The following is a 13445-nucleotide window of genomic DNA, read 5'->3' as shown; positions in this document are numbered from 1 at the left end:
CCTCCTCCCGCTCTCAGCACATCCACCTCCCAGCTGTACCTCCTCCCGCTCTCAGCACATCCACCTCCCAGCTGTACCTCCTCCCGCTCTCAGCACATCCACCTCCCAGCTGTACCTCCTCCCGCTCTCAGCACATCCACCTCCCAGCTGTACCTCCTCCTGCTCTCAGCACCAAGCAGCTCATCCACCTCCCAGCCGTACCTCCTCCTGCTCTCAGCACCAAGCAGCACATCCCCCTCCCAGCTGTACCTCCTCCCGCTCTCAGCACATCCACCTCCCAGCCGTACCTCCTCCTGCTCTCAGCACATCCACCTCCCAGCTGTACCTCCTCCTGCTCTCAGCACATCCACCTCCCAGCTGTACCTCCTCCTGCTCTCAGCACATCCACCTCCCAGCTGTACCTCCTCCCGCTCTCAGCACATCCACCTCCCAGCTGTACCTCCTCCTGCTCTCAGCACCAAGCAGCACATCCACCTCCCAGCCGTACCTCCTCCCGCTCTCAGCACCAAACAGCTCATCCACCTCCCAGCTGTACCTCCTCCCGCTCTCATCACCAAGCAGCACATCCACCTCCCAGCTGTACCTCCTCCTGCTCTCAGCACATCCCCCTCCCAGCTGTACCTCCTCCTGCTCTCAGCACATCCACCTCCCAGCCGTACCTCCTCCCGCTCTCAGCACCAAGCAGCACCTCCACCTCCCAGCTGTACCTCCTCCTGCTCTCAGCACCAAGCAGCTCATCCACCTCCCAGCTGTACCTCCTCCTGCTCTCAGCACCAAGCAGCACATCCCCCTCCCAGCTGTACCTCCTCCCGCTCTCAGCACCAAGCAGCACATCCACCTCCCAGCTGTACCTCCTCCTGCTCTCAGCACATCCACCTCCCAGCTGTACCTCCTCCTGCTCTCAGCACCAAGCAGCACATCCACCTCCCAGCTGTACCTCCTCCCGCTCTCAGCACCAAGCAGCACATCCACATCCCAGCCGTACCTTCTCCTGCTCTCAGCACCAAGCAGCTCATCCACCTCCCAGCTGTACCTCCTCCTGCTCTCAGCACATCCACCTCCCAGGGGTACCTCCTCCTGCTCTCAGCACATCCACCTCCCAGCCGTACCTCCTCCCGCTCTCAGCTCATCCACCTCCCAGCTGTACCTCCTCCTGCTCTCAGCACCAAGCAGCACATCCACCTCCCAGCTGTACCTCCTCCTGCTCTCAGCACCAAGCAGCACATCCCCCTCCCAACCGTACCTCCTCCTGCTCTCAGCACATCCACCTCCCAGCTGTATCTCTTCCCGCTCTCAGCACATCCACCTCCCAGGGGTACCTCCTCCTGCTCTCAGCACATCCACTTCCCAGCCGTACCTCCTCCCGCTCTCAGCTCATCCACCTCCCAGCTGTACCTCCTCCTGCTCTCAGCACCAAGCAGCACATCCACCTCCCAGCTGTACCTCCTCCTGCTCTCAGCACCAAGCAGCACATCCCCCTCCCAACCGTACCTCCTCCTGCTCTCAGCACATCCACCTCCCAGCTTAACCTCCTGCTCTCAAGCACATCCCCCTCCCAGCTGTACCTCCTCCTGCTCTCAGCACCAAGCAGCACATCCACCTCCCAGCTGTACCTCTTCCCGCTCTCAGCACATCCACCTCCCAGGGGTACCTCCTCCTGCTCTCAGCACATCCACCTCCCAGCCGTACCTCCTCCCGCTCTCAGCACATCCACCTCCCAGCTGTACCTCCTCCTGCTCTCAGCACCAAGCAGCACATCCCCCTCCCAGCTGTACCTCCTCCTGCTCTCAGCACATCCACCTCCCAGCCGTACCTCCTCCCGCTCTCAGCACATCCACCTCCCAGCTGTACCTCCTCCTGCTCTCAGCACCAAGCAGCACATCCACCTCCCAGCTGTACCTCCTCCTGCTCTCAGCACCAAGCAGCACATCCCCCTCCCAGCTGTACCTCCTCCTGCTCTCAGCACATCCACCTCCCAGCTGTACCTCCTCCTGCTCTCAGCACCAAGCAGCACCTCCACCTCCCAACCGTACCTCCTCCTGCTCTCAGCACATCCACCTCCCAGCTTAACCTCCTGCTCTCAGCACATCCACCTCCCAGCTTAACCTCCTGCTCTCAGCACATCCACCTCCCAGCCGTACCTCCTCCCGCTCTCAGCACATCCACCTCCCAGCTGTACCTCCTCCTGCTCTCAGCACATCCACCTCCCAGCCATACCTCCTCCTGCTCTCAGCACCAAGCAGCACATCCCCCTCCCAGCTGTACCTCCTCCTGCTCTCAGCACCAAGCAGCACCTCCACCTCCCAACCGTACCTCCTCCTGCTCTCAGCACATCCACCTCCCAGCTTAACCTCCTGCTCTCAAGCACATCCACCTCCCAGCTGTACCTCCTCCTGCTCTCAGCACCAAGCAGCACATCCCCCTCCCAGCTGTACCTCCTCCTGCTCTCAGCACCAAGCAGCACATCCCCCTCCCAGCTGTACCTCCTCCTGCTCTCAGCACCAAGCAGCACCTCCACCTCCCAACCGTACCTCCTCCTGCTCTCAGCACATCCACCTCCCAGCTGTACCTCCTGCTCTCAAGCACATCCACCTCCCAGCTGTACCTCCTCCTGCTCTCAGCACCAAGCAGCACATCCCCCTCCCAGCTGTACCTCCTCCTGCTCTCAGCACCAAGCAGCACATCCCCCTCACAGCTGTACCTCCTCCTGCTCTCAGCACCAAGCAGCACCTCCACCTCCCAACCGTACCTCCTCCTGCTCTCAGCACATCCACCTCCCAGCTTAACCTCCTGCTCTCAAGCACATCCACCTCCCAGCTGTACCTCCTCCTCTCAGCACATCCACCTCCCAGCCGTACTACCTCCTGTCTCAGCAAACAGCAGGACGCCCACCTTCCAGTTTGTCATCCACAATGGCCAGACTCTTGAGGAAGGCGCTCTCTGCCTGCTCCAATGTCCCATCGGCTTGGCTGCTTTCATGCATGTACAGGTAGGTGCGGCCAATGGTGGCCAAGGCCCTCTGCTCCTCGATGTCATCTGAAACAGAGCGAGCGAGGTCCAGGTGTCTGCGCTGATGCTACAGAGAGAGAGAGAGAGAGAAGAATCGCACGTGAGTCTGAGGAAGGGCATGCATGGGACACGGGCCGCTGACTCTCTGGGACAGAGGAAGGGGACAGAACTCTACTGAGCTCTGAGAAGGGAAGCAGTAACACGGGGCCATGGCTCTGAAGAAAGATAAGGTCATAAAGAGATGCTTTCAAGACCCTAGGAACACAATCCAATATTAGCTCTCAAAATGAAGCTGATGAAACGGTACGGAAAGGCTTCAATGAATCGGTGAAGCAGCACGAAAAAGCTTGGATGAATCGAGGGAGGAAGACCATGGATGTCTGAAACGTGGCCTCATTGGGAGGGCAGAAAGGTTTTTATTCAAGTCGAACATTACATTTGGAGTTATGAGTTTGAGACATTTTGAGAGCTAGTTTTGTCTTTAGCATGAATATATAACATTTTTGATAGCGTGTTTAAAAGTTAAGGTTTTAAAATTATGTGCACATTTTTTAGTGCCTAAAAAAAAAAATACTTAAAAAAATTTTTTTTTTTCACAAAAAATGGATTACCATGCTCACAGATATTAAAATGGACGGAGGTTGGGTGGTTGATGTATAAAGCCATTACTGGGTAGCAATGCTTACAATTACATGAAACCTACCACCTCATCCACACACACTTGTTAATAATCATCTTTATTGATTGTTAGAGCACAGTTTGCAACTTTAGTTTTTTGAATCCTAGAGAAGACAGTTACTGTAGGTGTTGTAATACTGGGTTGTACACCTTATACTGGGAAAACGGCGGTGTTTCAAGACTCTAGAAGGGAAGGGAATGAGAAGGCAGCCGGAGGACTGCAGAGTTGCCCATCCCCTAACCAAGGCCTTTGCAACCTCCACCGAACAAGGACTGGTAGCAATTAAGTGTTAAATTGCATCCATTGATTTTTTTTCTGCATACGCACCTATGAAATTTCTTTTTTTTTTTGGCAGAATCAGAATTTTCCCACTGATGTATGGATATCTGGTCACTTTTAGAGCTCATCTCTATAACCAGACAATTCTATGGACCTACAGCATTTCCCAGTAACAAGAGAAGTCTATAAAATCATGAGTGGTGGGCAGCGGATAAAACAATTTGGTTGTTTACTCTTTCAAAAAAAAAAAAAATACAAAGAGACTAGGGGACACTCCTTGAAGGTGGTAAATACCACAATCAAAATAAGTCAGAGAGAATTCTCTCTCACTCAATGCACTATTAATTCATTGCCGAAGGATGTGGTAAAGGCAGTCACTGCTTTTGTGCCCTGAACAAAAGAGGCTTCTCACCACAGGATATGGTTTTGAAAAGCTTCCCCGACAATTCCCCCTCATTTGAAGCATTAAAATCCCCCCTCAGCCGTCTCCTCTCCAAGCTGAACAGCCCTAACCTCTTCAGCCTTTCCTCATAGGGGAGCTGTTCCAGCCCCTTTAACATTCTGGTCGCCCTTCTCTGTACTTTTTCTAGTTCTACTATATTTTGTTTTGAGATATGGGTGACCAGAATTAAACAAAACAGTACACTAGGTGTACTCACATCATTGAGCAATATTCTCTGTTTTATTCTCCGTTCCCTTCCTAATAGTTCCTAACATTCTGCTTACTTTTTTGACTGCCACTGCATACCGAGCCGACGATTTCAATGTATTATCCATGATGACACCCAAAAGTTCTTCCTGGGAACTAATCCTAATATGAAACCTAACATTGTGTAACTAGTTTAGATTATTAGAACATAAGAATATAAGAACATGCCATACTGGGTCAGACCAAAGGTCCATCAAGCCCAGCATCCTGTTTCCAACAGTGGCCAATCCAGGCCACAAGTACCCAGCAGGATCCCAAGGGGTAGAGAGATTCCAAGCTGCTTATCCCAGGGATAAACAGTGGATTTATCCAAGTCCACCTTAATAATGGTTTATGAACTTTTCCTCCAGGAACTCCAAAACCTTATTTAAACCCAACTACATTAACAGCTTTCACCATATCCTCTGACAAATTCCAGAGTTTAATTATGCTTAAGTAAAAATATTTTCTCCTATTTGACTTAAATATATCATTAGTGGGGGGAAGTGACGTCAGCCTTCCAGTATGGACGCTTGAAGCGTTAGCTCCCTCCACGCTCTCACAAAAAATATTCATTACAGCGGTATTACAGAGCGGACGACGTTCAAAACTGTAGCAATCCATTGTCTAACAGACTACAATGACCTCCAGGAAAAAAATCAGTGGATTTAAAATCTCTCTCTTATGAAGCGGGCGGATCGCGATTCACGGCCCTGAGGGAAGAGCCAGGTACGGAGCCTGACAAAATGGACACCGCGAGCTGCCTGCACAAGCACGAGGCAGGTAACATAATTGGGACAGACACATCACTGATGAATGGGGAACCTACAAAAGGAGGACTTTCGAGTGTGGTTTCAAGAGATAAAACAGGATATTAAAACCATGAAAAACGATGTGCAGGCAGCGCTAGCAGAGTTCCGCTCGGAGATAGGAGATTTTGGCCGCCGTGTAGAAGACGTGGAAAACATTGTTGAAGGTCATGTTATAGAGCAATCGAGGGTAAAAACGGAAATAGCAGCGCTTCAGGGTAAAAATGAGGACATTATGTTGAAATTGGAGGACATGGAAAATAGGTCGCGGCGCTCAAATATCAGAGTACGAGGAGTGCCAGAAACAGAGGCCTATTCGAATGTCTTTGAAGTGGTTCAAAAATTGTGCCGGGAGATACTTAAATCGGGAAACGACGGAGATCAGAGCAAGGAGGCGATTCTTGAGCTGGATCGGGCACATAGGGCTCTGGGAAACCCGGAGAAACAATGTTCCGAGGGACATCATTGCCTGCATTCACCATTATAGGCAAAAAGAGGAGATCATGCAAAAAGCGCGCCAAATGGGCACCATTACCTGGGATGGGCACAAAATTGCCTTATATAATGACTTAGCTTCTGCCACCTTACAAAAGCGGCGAGACCTTCAAGTGGTGACCAATTTGCTTCGTAAAGAAAAGGAAAATTAGGTTCTTACCTTTGCTAATTTTCTTTCCTGTAGTACCAAGGATCAGTCCAGACAGCTAGGTTATGCCTCCCCTCCAGCAGATGGAGTCAGAGAGAAAAGTGAAGACACCCCCTAGATATACCGGTGTGCCACCTGCGATCCTTCAGTATATGTGATATCAAAGCAGAAATAACGACAGGACCACTGTAGCCACTGTCAAATTTCATCGATATATTTTAGAACTCATTGACCAGAACAAGCAAAAACTTCCTTGAGGAATAACAAGGAACAAGCATGACAACAGCCATGACAACCTAAACTGTGTAGAACACCACAAAACAATGACAACTTACCGCCGAACCTTGGCAAGTCGCTTGAAAAATTAGCTTGAAAAAGAATCAGTCATCGAGAAATCGAAATACGAGCGGACTCCCAGACACCATGGGCGGGCGTCTGGACTGATCCTTGGTACTACAGGAACGAAAATTAGCAAAGGTAAGAACCTAATTTTCCTTTCCCTGTAAGTACCAGGATCAGTCCAGACAGCTGGGATGTACCCAAGCCGCCTTAACTGGGGTGGGACCCCGAGAGTCCCGCTCGAATGACGCTGCTTCCAAAGGACTCCGCAGGCGGACCGTGAACGTCCAAGCGATAATGTCTGGCAAACGTATGCCGAGATTTCCAAGTGGCTGCCCTGCATATCTCTTGGCAAGACACCAGCTGATTCTCTGCCCACGAAGTCGCCTGAGAACGCAACGAATGAGCCTTAAGTCCTTCAGGAACAGGCTTACCACAGGCAATATACGTTGACTCAATCGCGCCCTTCAACCAGCGAGCAATAGTAGTTTTGGAAGCCTGAAGCCCCTTCTTGGGACCATTCCACAACACAAATAGATGATCTGACCTGCGAAACTCATTAGTAATCTCCAAGTACCGCAGGAGAACCCGACGGACGTCCAAACGCCTCAATTCTCGACCTTGAGAAGACTGCAGCTCCTCCTCCGAAAAGGAAGGCAATTCCACTGTTTGATTAACATGAAACGCCGAAACCACCTTTGGCAAGAAGGATGGAACGGTGCGTAAGGAGACTCCCGACGACGAAATCCGCAAGAATGGTTCCCTGCACGAAAAAGCTTGCAGTTCCAAAACCCGACGAGCTGATGAAATGGCCACCAGAAAAACCGTCTTGAAAGTTAGGTCCTTCAGCGAAGCCGTCTTAATAGGCTCAAAGGGAGCCGAACACAGACCACGGAGAACCAGGTTCAAGTTCCAGGTAGGACAGGGAGCCCTCACCGGAGAACACAAATTCCTAACGCCTCAAGAAACGAGCAACATCAGGATGACATGCAAGGGAGAACTCCTTGACCTTACCTCTCAAGCACCCCAGTGCTGCCACTTGAACCCTAAGCGAATTGTATGCCAAACCTTTCTTCAGACCGTCCTGAAGGAACGTAAGAATATGCCCCACAGAGGTACGCCGGGGCGCAATACCTAGAGTACCACACCAGGTGTGAAAAACTTTCCAAACCCTAGCGTAAGCAAGCGTAGTAGAAGATCTGCGCGCCCGCAGAAGAGTGGAAACCACCGCGTCCGGATAACCTTTCTTCTTTAGCTGCCGCCGCTCATAAGCCAAGCCGCCAGACAAAAGCGATCCGCCAGATCGAAAAATACCGGACCCTGACGGAGAAGATTTGGAAGATGGCCCAGACGCAGTGGACCGTCCACTGCTAGATTGACGAGATCCGCGAACCACGGGCGACGCGGCCACTCCGGAGCTACTAGAATAACCAGACCTTGATGGGACTCTATGCGCCTTAACACCTTCCCCACTAGGGGCCACGGAGGAAACACATAAAGGAGTATACGACGAGGCCACGGAAGTGCCAAGGCATCTACGCCCTCCGATCCGTGGTCCCGCCTGCGACTGAAGAAACGCGCCGCTTTCGCATTTAGCCGAGTCGCCATCAAATCCAATCGCGGAACCCCCCAACGCTGAACGATGAGGTTCATTGCTTCCGCCGACAGCTCCCACTCTCCGGGATCTAGATGCTGCCGACTGAGGTAGTCTGCCTGCACGTTGTCTACCCCTGCAATGTGGGTGGCCGCGATGCGTGATAAATGACGTTCCGCCCAGGCCATCAACAACGCCGCCTCTATCGCCACAGCCCGGCTTTTTGTGCCGCCTTGTCGATTTATGTACGCCACCGTGGTCGCGTTGTTTGACAGAATGCGAACTGCTTGACCGCGCACAATCGGTAGGAGGAGACGTAAGGCCAGACGTACCGCCCTGGTCTCCAAGCGATTGATGGACCAGGTGGACCGGAGGACAGACCATGTCCCCTGAACCGCTCGGGACTGGCACACTGCTCCCCAGCCATACAGGCTGGCATCCGTTGTCACCACCCTCCAAGACGGAGGCTCCAAGTCCACTCCTTGCAGAAGATGGTCCGGGGTTAGCCACCAATAGAGACTGGCACGGGCCGGTTCCGGCAAAGGTAACTCCAGCCCGTAATCCTCGGATGTGGGATCCCAGCGAGAGAGGAGAGCCCTTTTTAACGGTCGCATATGCGCAAAAGCTCACGGTACCATCTCCAGAGTAGACACCATATGACCAATGACCTGTAAATAATCCCATGCCGTCGGAATCTTCTGCCGGTCCATCAGGTTCCGCACTTGTGTCATTAGATTGACCATGCGTTGATGAGATAGAAACACCCTGCCTAACAAGGTATCGAATCGGGCGCCCAAAAACTCCAACTGTTGGGTCGGTTCCAGTCGGCTCTTTGTAAAATTGACTACCCAACTCAACGCCTGGAGCTGCTGCACCACCAAGCAGATCGCCTGTTTGCACGCTGCTTCCGACTTCGCCCGAATGAGCCAGTCGTCGAGATAGGGATGTACCAGGATGCCTTGACGACGCAAGGAAGCCGCCACCACTACGAGTACCTTGGTAAACACCCGTGGAGCGGTCGCCAATCCGAACGGAAGGGCCCAAAAACTGGTAATGGTCCCCCATTACCATGAACCTCAAGTATTTCTGATGACCTTCTCGGATGCCAATGTGGAGGTATGCCTCGGTTAGATCCAAAGAAGCCAAAAACTCTCCCTTGTGGACGGTCGCAATAACAGACCGGAGCGTCTCCATACGAAATCGAGGCACTCGGAGAGCCTTGTTCACTTCCTTGAGATCCAAGCAGTGGCGTAGCCAGAATTGATTTTTTGGGTGGGCACAAGGTTAACATAGGTGGGCACAAGGCATGCATGTCTACTAGTTGTTTTCTTACTGATAAATAATGCCATATACTGCACCCTAGAATGGCTTTCTAAGTAGTTTGCAACAGCCATTATGTGTCATGTATGAAACTTTAAAATAATTTACTTCAATTATTTCAAGTATAGAAAACAATCAAATCCAATCATATAATAAAACAAAAAATAATGTATTCTTTCATGAACCATCTTTGCAGAAACCCAGAAATCTTCATAACTACAATAAAATATAATTAATCATCAGAACAGGTGCAGCGCAAAGCTAGGGCAATTCACATTACAAGTAACATGAAAAAAAAAATTCAAGTTCTGGTGTAATCTCAGCAAAAAATAACCCTCCACTGCTATTTTGTGAAGTAACAAACTCTTGCAAAGAAAGAGGCATCTGGAACCTTGCCAAACAATCACAGCACTGACTCTCAGGATTCAAACAGCAACCTTATGAAAAAGCAGCAATGCAAATACTACACCAGGCCCTAGAACATTAATACATCACCTACGGGAATAACAGAACAGGCTGGACTACTACTACAGAGAAACTATATGCTAGAAATACTCATTTCTGTCACAAACAGGCAAAACTGAGACCAACCCTTACCTAATATAGAAATAAGAGACTATAAATTAGAAACAGAAACATGTAGATAAAGCCAAAATAGAAAGCCTGAGAAACTAAAATGTCTGAACAGTGGAATACTTAAGAAAGAGCAAAATACAAAAATATAAGAATGCACATTCCCAAAGATGACATTTAAATTGCTAACATCTCTCTCTCTATATATATATATTTTTTTTTTACCTTTGTTGTCTGATCTTTGTATTTTTCTAATCAGTTGGTCCTGGTCTCTCTTTCCCATTTTTTCCCTTGTTGCTCATTTCCTAATTCCTCTTCAGTGTCTTTTCTACTACTGTCTTCTTCCCTTCCACACACACACACATATATACATAAATGCTTTCTCTCACAGACTCCCTCACACACTCAGGCTCTCACTCTCATATGCTCTTCCCCCCCCCCCCCCCAGCTCACATTCTCTGCAGACACACATACAAGCTCTCACTTTCTCACCCCTCCCCAGGCTTATATTCTTATGCACACACAGACACACATCCAGGCACCCATTCTCATCCACACACACAAACCCATTCTCCCATTCTCACCCACACATACACACATTTAAGGTCCCATTCTCACCCACACATACACACTTTCAAGCACCCATTCTTACCCACATATTCAAGCTTCCATTCTCACCCACACACACAAACCCAGGCTCCCATTCTCACCCATATATATATATATATATACACATTCAAGCTTCCATCCTCACCCACATATTCAAGCTTCCATTCTCACCCACACACACAAACCCAGGCTCCCATTCTCACCCATATATACACACATTCAAGCTTCCATCCTCACCCACATATTCAAGCTTCCAACCTCACCCACATATTCAAGCTTCCATCCTCACCCACATATTCAAGCTTCCATTATCACCCACACACATTCAAGACTCCATTCTCACTCCCATACACACCCAGGGTCCGATTTTCACCCACACACACACAAGGCTCCCATTCTCATCCTCACATACACATTCAAGCCTGTGCACAGTTTCCGCTTCCTCCCCCCAGAGCAGGAAGATCAGCTGGCCTCTCCTGCTGCCACTGGCCTCCTGCTATCTTCGGGCCGTATGGCCGACCGATCTTCCTGTTTGGGGGGGGGGGGGGGAGGAGAGCGGAAGCGCCGCGCAGTTTCCGCTTCCTCCTCCCAGAGCAGGAAGATCAGCTGGCCTCTCCTGCTGCCACTGGCCTCCTGCGTACAGCCGACCGATCTTCCTGCTGGGGGGGGGAGCGGAAGCTGTGCGCGGCGCTTCCGCTCTTCTTCCCCCCCCCAACAGGAAGATCGGTCGGCTGTACGCAGGAGGCCAGTGGCAGCAGGAGGGGCCAGCTGATCTTCCTGCTTTGGGGGGAGGAAGTGGAAGCTGTGCACGGTGCTTCCGCTCCTCCCCCCGCAAACAGGAAGATCGGTCGGCCATATGGTTGTCGGACCGCTTCCCCACGTGTGCCGTGATGGCGTGCCAAGCATGGGTTCTCCTCTTCACTGTCGCGGGGATGGGATCCCGCGACAGCCTTGCAGTTCTGGTGTCAGTTGGGTGGGCCTGGGTCTAAATTGGGTGGGCAGCTGCCCACCCAGGCCCACCCGTGGCTACGCCACTGGATCCAAGATTGGTCGAAACGTGCCCTCCTTCTTCGGGACCAGGAAGTAGATGGAATACCGTCCCGTCCCTTGCTGGGCCGGCGGGACCGGCACCACCGCCCCCAGAGCCTGCAAACGGTCTAGTGTTTGAGCGATTGCCAGCCGCTTCTCCAGGGGACCACATGGCGATATCATAAAGAGATCCCGGAGGGGACGTACAAAATCCAACTCGTAACCGTGGCGCACCACATCGAGGACCCATTGATCCGAAGTTATTTTGACCCACTCCTCCCAAAACCGGGACAACCGACCCCCGATAAACTGAACTGAGGAGTGGGCCTGCGCGCCTTCATTGAGCTGGCTTGGTGGAAGCGAAACTCTGCGAAGCTCCCCCTCGGGGAGGCCGCCTGCCACGAAAGGAAGAAGACCAAGAAGACCAAGACTGGGACCTCTCCGGTTGCTTCTGGGAAAAGGAGCCACCTCTCCCCATTCGGAACCGTCGCTGACCCCGAAAACGAGCTCTGGCACTTCCAAAAGACCGAGACTGACGCGGTTTGTCCTCTGGCAACTTGTAAACCTTATTATCTCCCAGGTCCTTAATGAGTTGATCCAACTCGGCACCAAACAATAGCTTACCCTTAAAAGGAAAGGAACCTAGGCGCGCCTTGGAAGAAGCGTCCGCCGACCAACGACGGAGCCACAATAATCGTCTCACGGAAACTGCGGAGGACATAACACGAGCTGAGGTCCGCAACAAATCATATAAAGCATCCGCTGTATAGGCCACTGCAGCCTCCACGCAGTTGGCTTGCTCTGCCTCGCCGGGCGGTAGCTCTTGCGAAGTAAGCAGCTGCTGAACCCAGCGCAGGTTGGCCCTCTGCACCAGGCTGCTGCATGCCGCTGCCCGGACACCTAGGGCCGCCACGTCAAAGATGCGCTTTAGCAAAACCTCCAGCTTGCGATCCTGAAGATCTTTGAGAGCTATCCCCCCCGTGACGGGGATGGTGGTATGTTTGACTACGGCCGTCACCGCCGAATCTACCAAGGGGGTCTTCAGGAGATCCAGGGAGTCCGCCGGTAGGGGATACAGCTTTTCCATTGCCCTGCTCACTCGCAGCGAAGCCTCTGGGACCTCCCACTCCTTGGAAACAAGTTGTAAAACCTTATGATGAAAAGGAAACGTCTGAGGGGGGGCTTTCAGGCCCGCCATAGCCACGTCCCCCGTGGAGGTGTCCGCTTCCTGATGCGGGGTCGGAAGCTCCAACTCCTTCAGCACATGGAGGATTAAAAATCCTAACTCCTCTTTGCTGAACAAGCGGCGCACCTGGGGGTCGTCCCCCTCAACTAAACCCGGATCGCTCCCTACGAACGAATCCGGGTCCCCCTGAGGATCTGGCAAGAAACTTTGGTCTCCATGACATGTGGGCCCCCCCCCGCGGGCTGGGGCTCCCAGCCCCCGTGTTTCCTGTAGCCGGCGGACGGGGGTCATGAGCCCCCGTGATCCCGCGGATGAGGGTCACTAGCCCTCACGCTCCCCTGATCCCCCACAATCCTGGGAAGTTTGGGAGGGGGGGGGCCTTCAGCTTCCCATCCTGCCTCTGCCTGCAAGAAAGCTTTGTGCATTAAAAGCACAAAATTAGCCGAAAAAGGGACCGATCTTTTTAAATCTGTCCTACCTGCACCAGAAGGGGGAGGGACTGCATCCTTCTCCAAAACAGGCGACGTTTCCGCCCTTAGATCGGGCGGAGAGGGAGGAGGGTAGGAATCCTCCTCCGATTCAGATAGCTCCGACCACCGCGTGGCCAAGATGGCCGCCGCCCTCCTCCCCGAGGGAGGAGGGGCCGAAGATCGCGAGCCCGGCGGCTTGCTCCGCCGCGAAGAGGAAG

General features: G+C 52.1%; 1 protein-coding gene across 1 annotated transcript in view; it reads right to left on the bottom strand.

Annotated features, from left to right (window-relative positions):
• TONSL (tonsoku like, DNA repair protein) overlaps positions 1-13048 on the bottom strand; it is a 228033-nt gene extending 214985 nt beyond the window's left edge. Inside the window, exons 1-2 of the mRNA XM_029587216.1 lie at positions 12275-13048; positions 2893-3076 (exon numbers count right to left, since the gene is read on the bottom strand). Coding sequence (XP_029443076.1) covers positions 2893-3076; positions 12275-13048 — 958 coding nt within the window. The remainder of the gene's footprint in view (positions 1-2892; positions 3077-12274) is intronic.
• Positions 13049-13445: the final 397 nt, after the last annotated feature.

This window comes from Rhinatrema bivittatum, chromosome 2 (genome assembly GCF_901001135.1).
Source record: "Rhinatrema bivittatum chromosome 2, aRhiBiv1.1, whole genome shotgun sequence".
Classification (NCBI taxonomy): Eukaryota; Metazoa; Chordata; class Amphibia; order Gymnophiona; family Rhinatrematidae; genus Rhinatrema; species Rhinatrema bivittatum.
The sequence above is the reverse complement of the archived record's forward strand: the minus strand, read 5'-3'. Positions and strand labels throughout refer to the sequence as shown.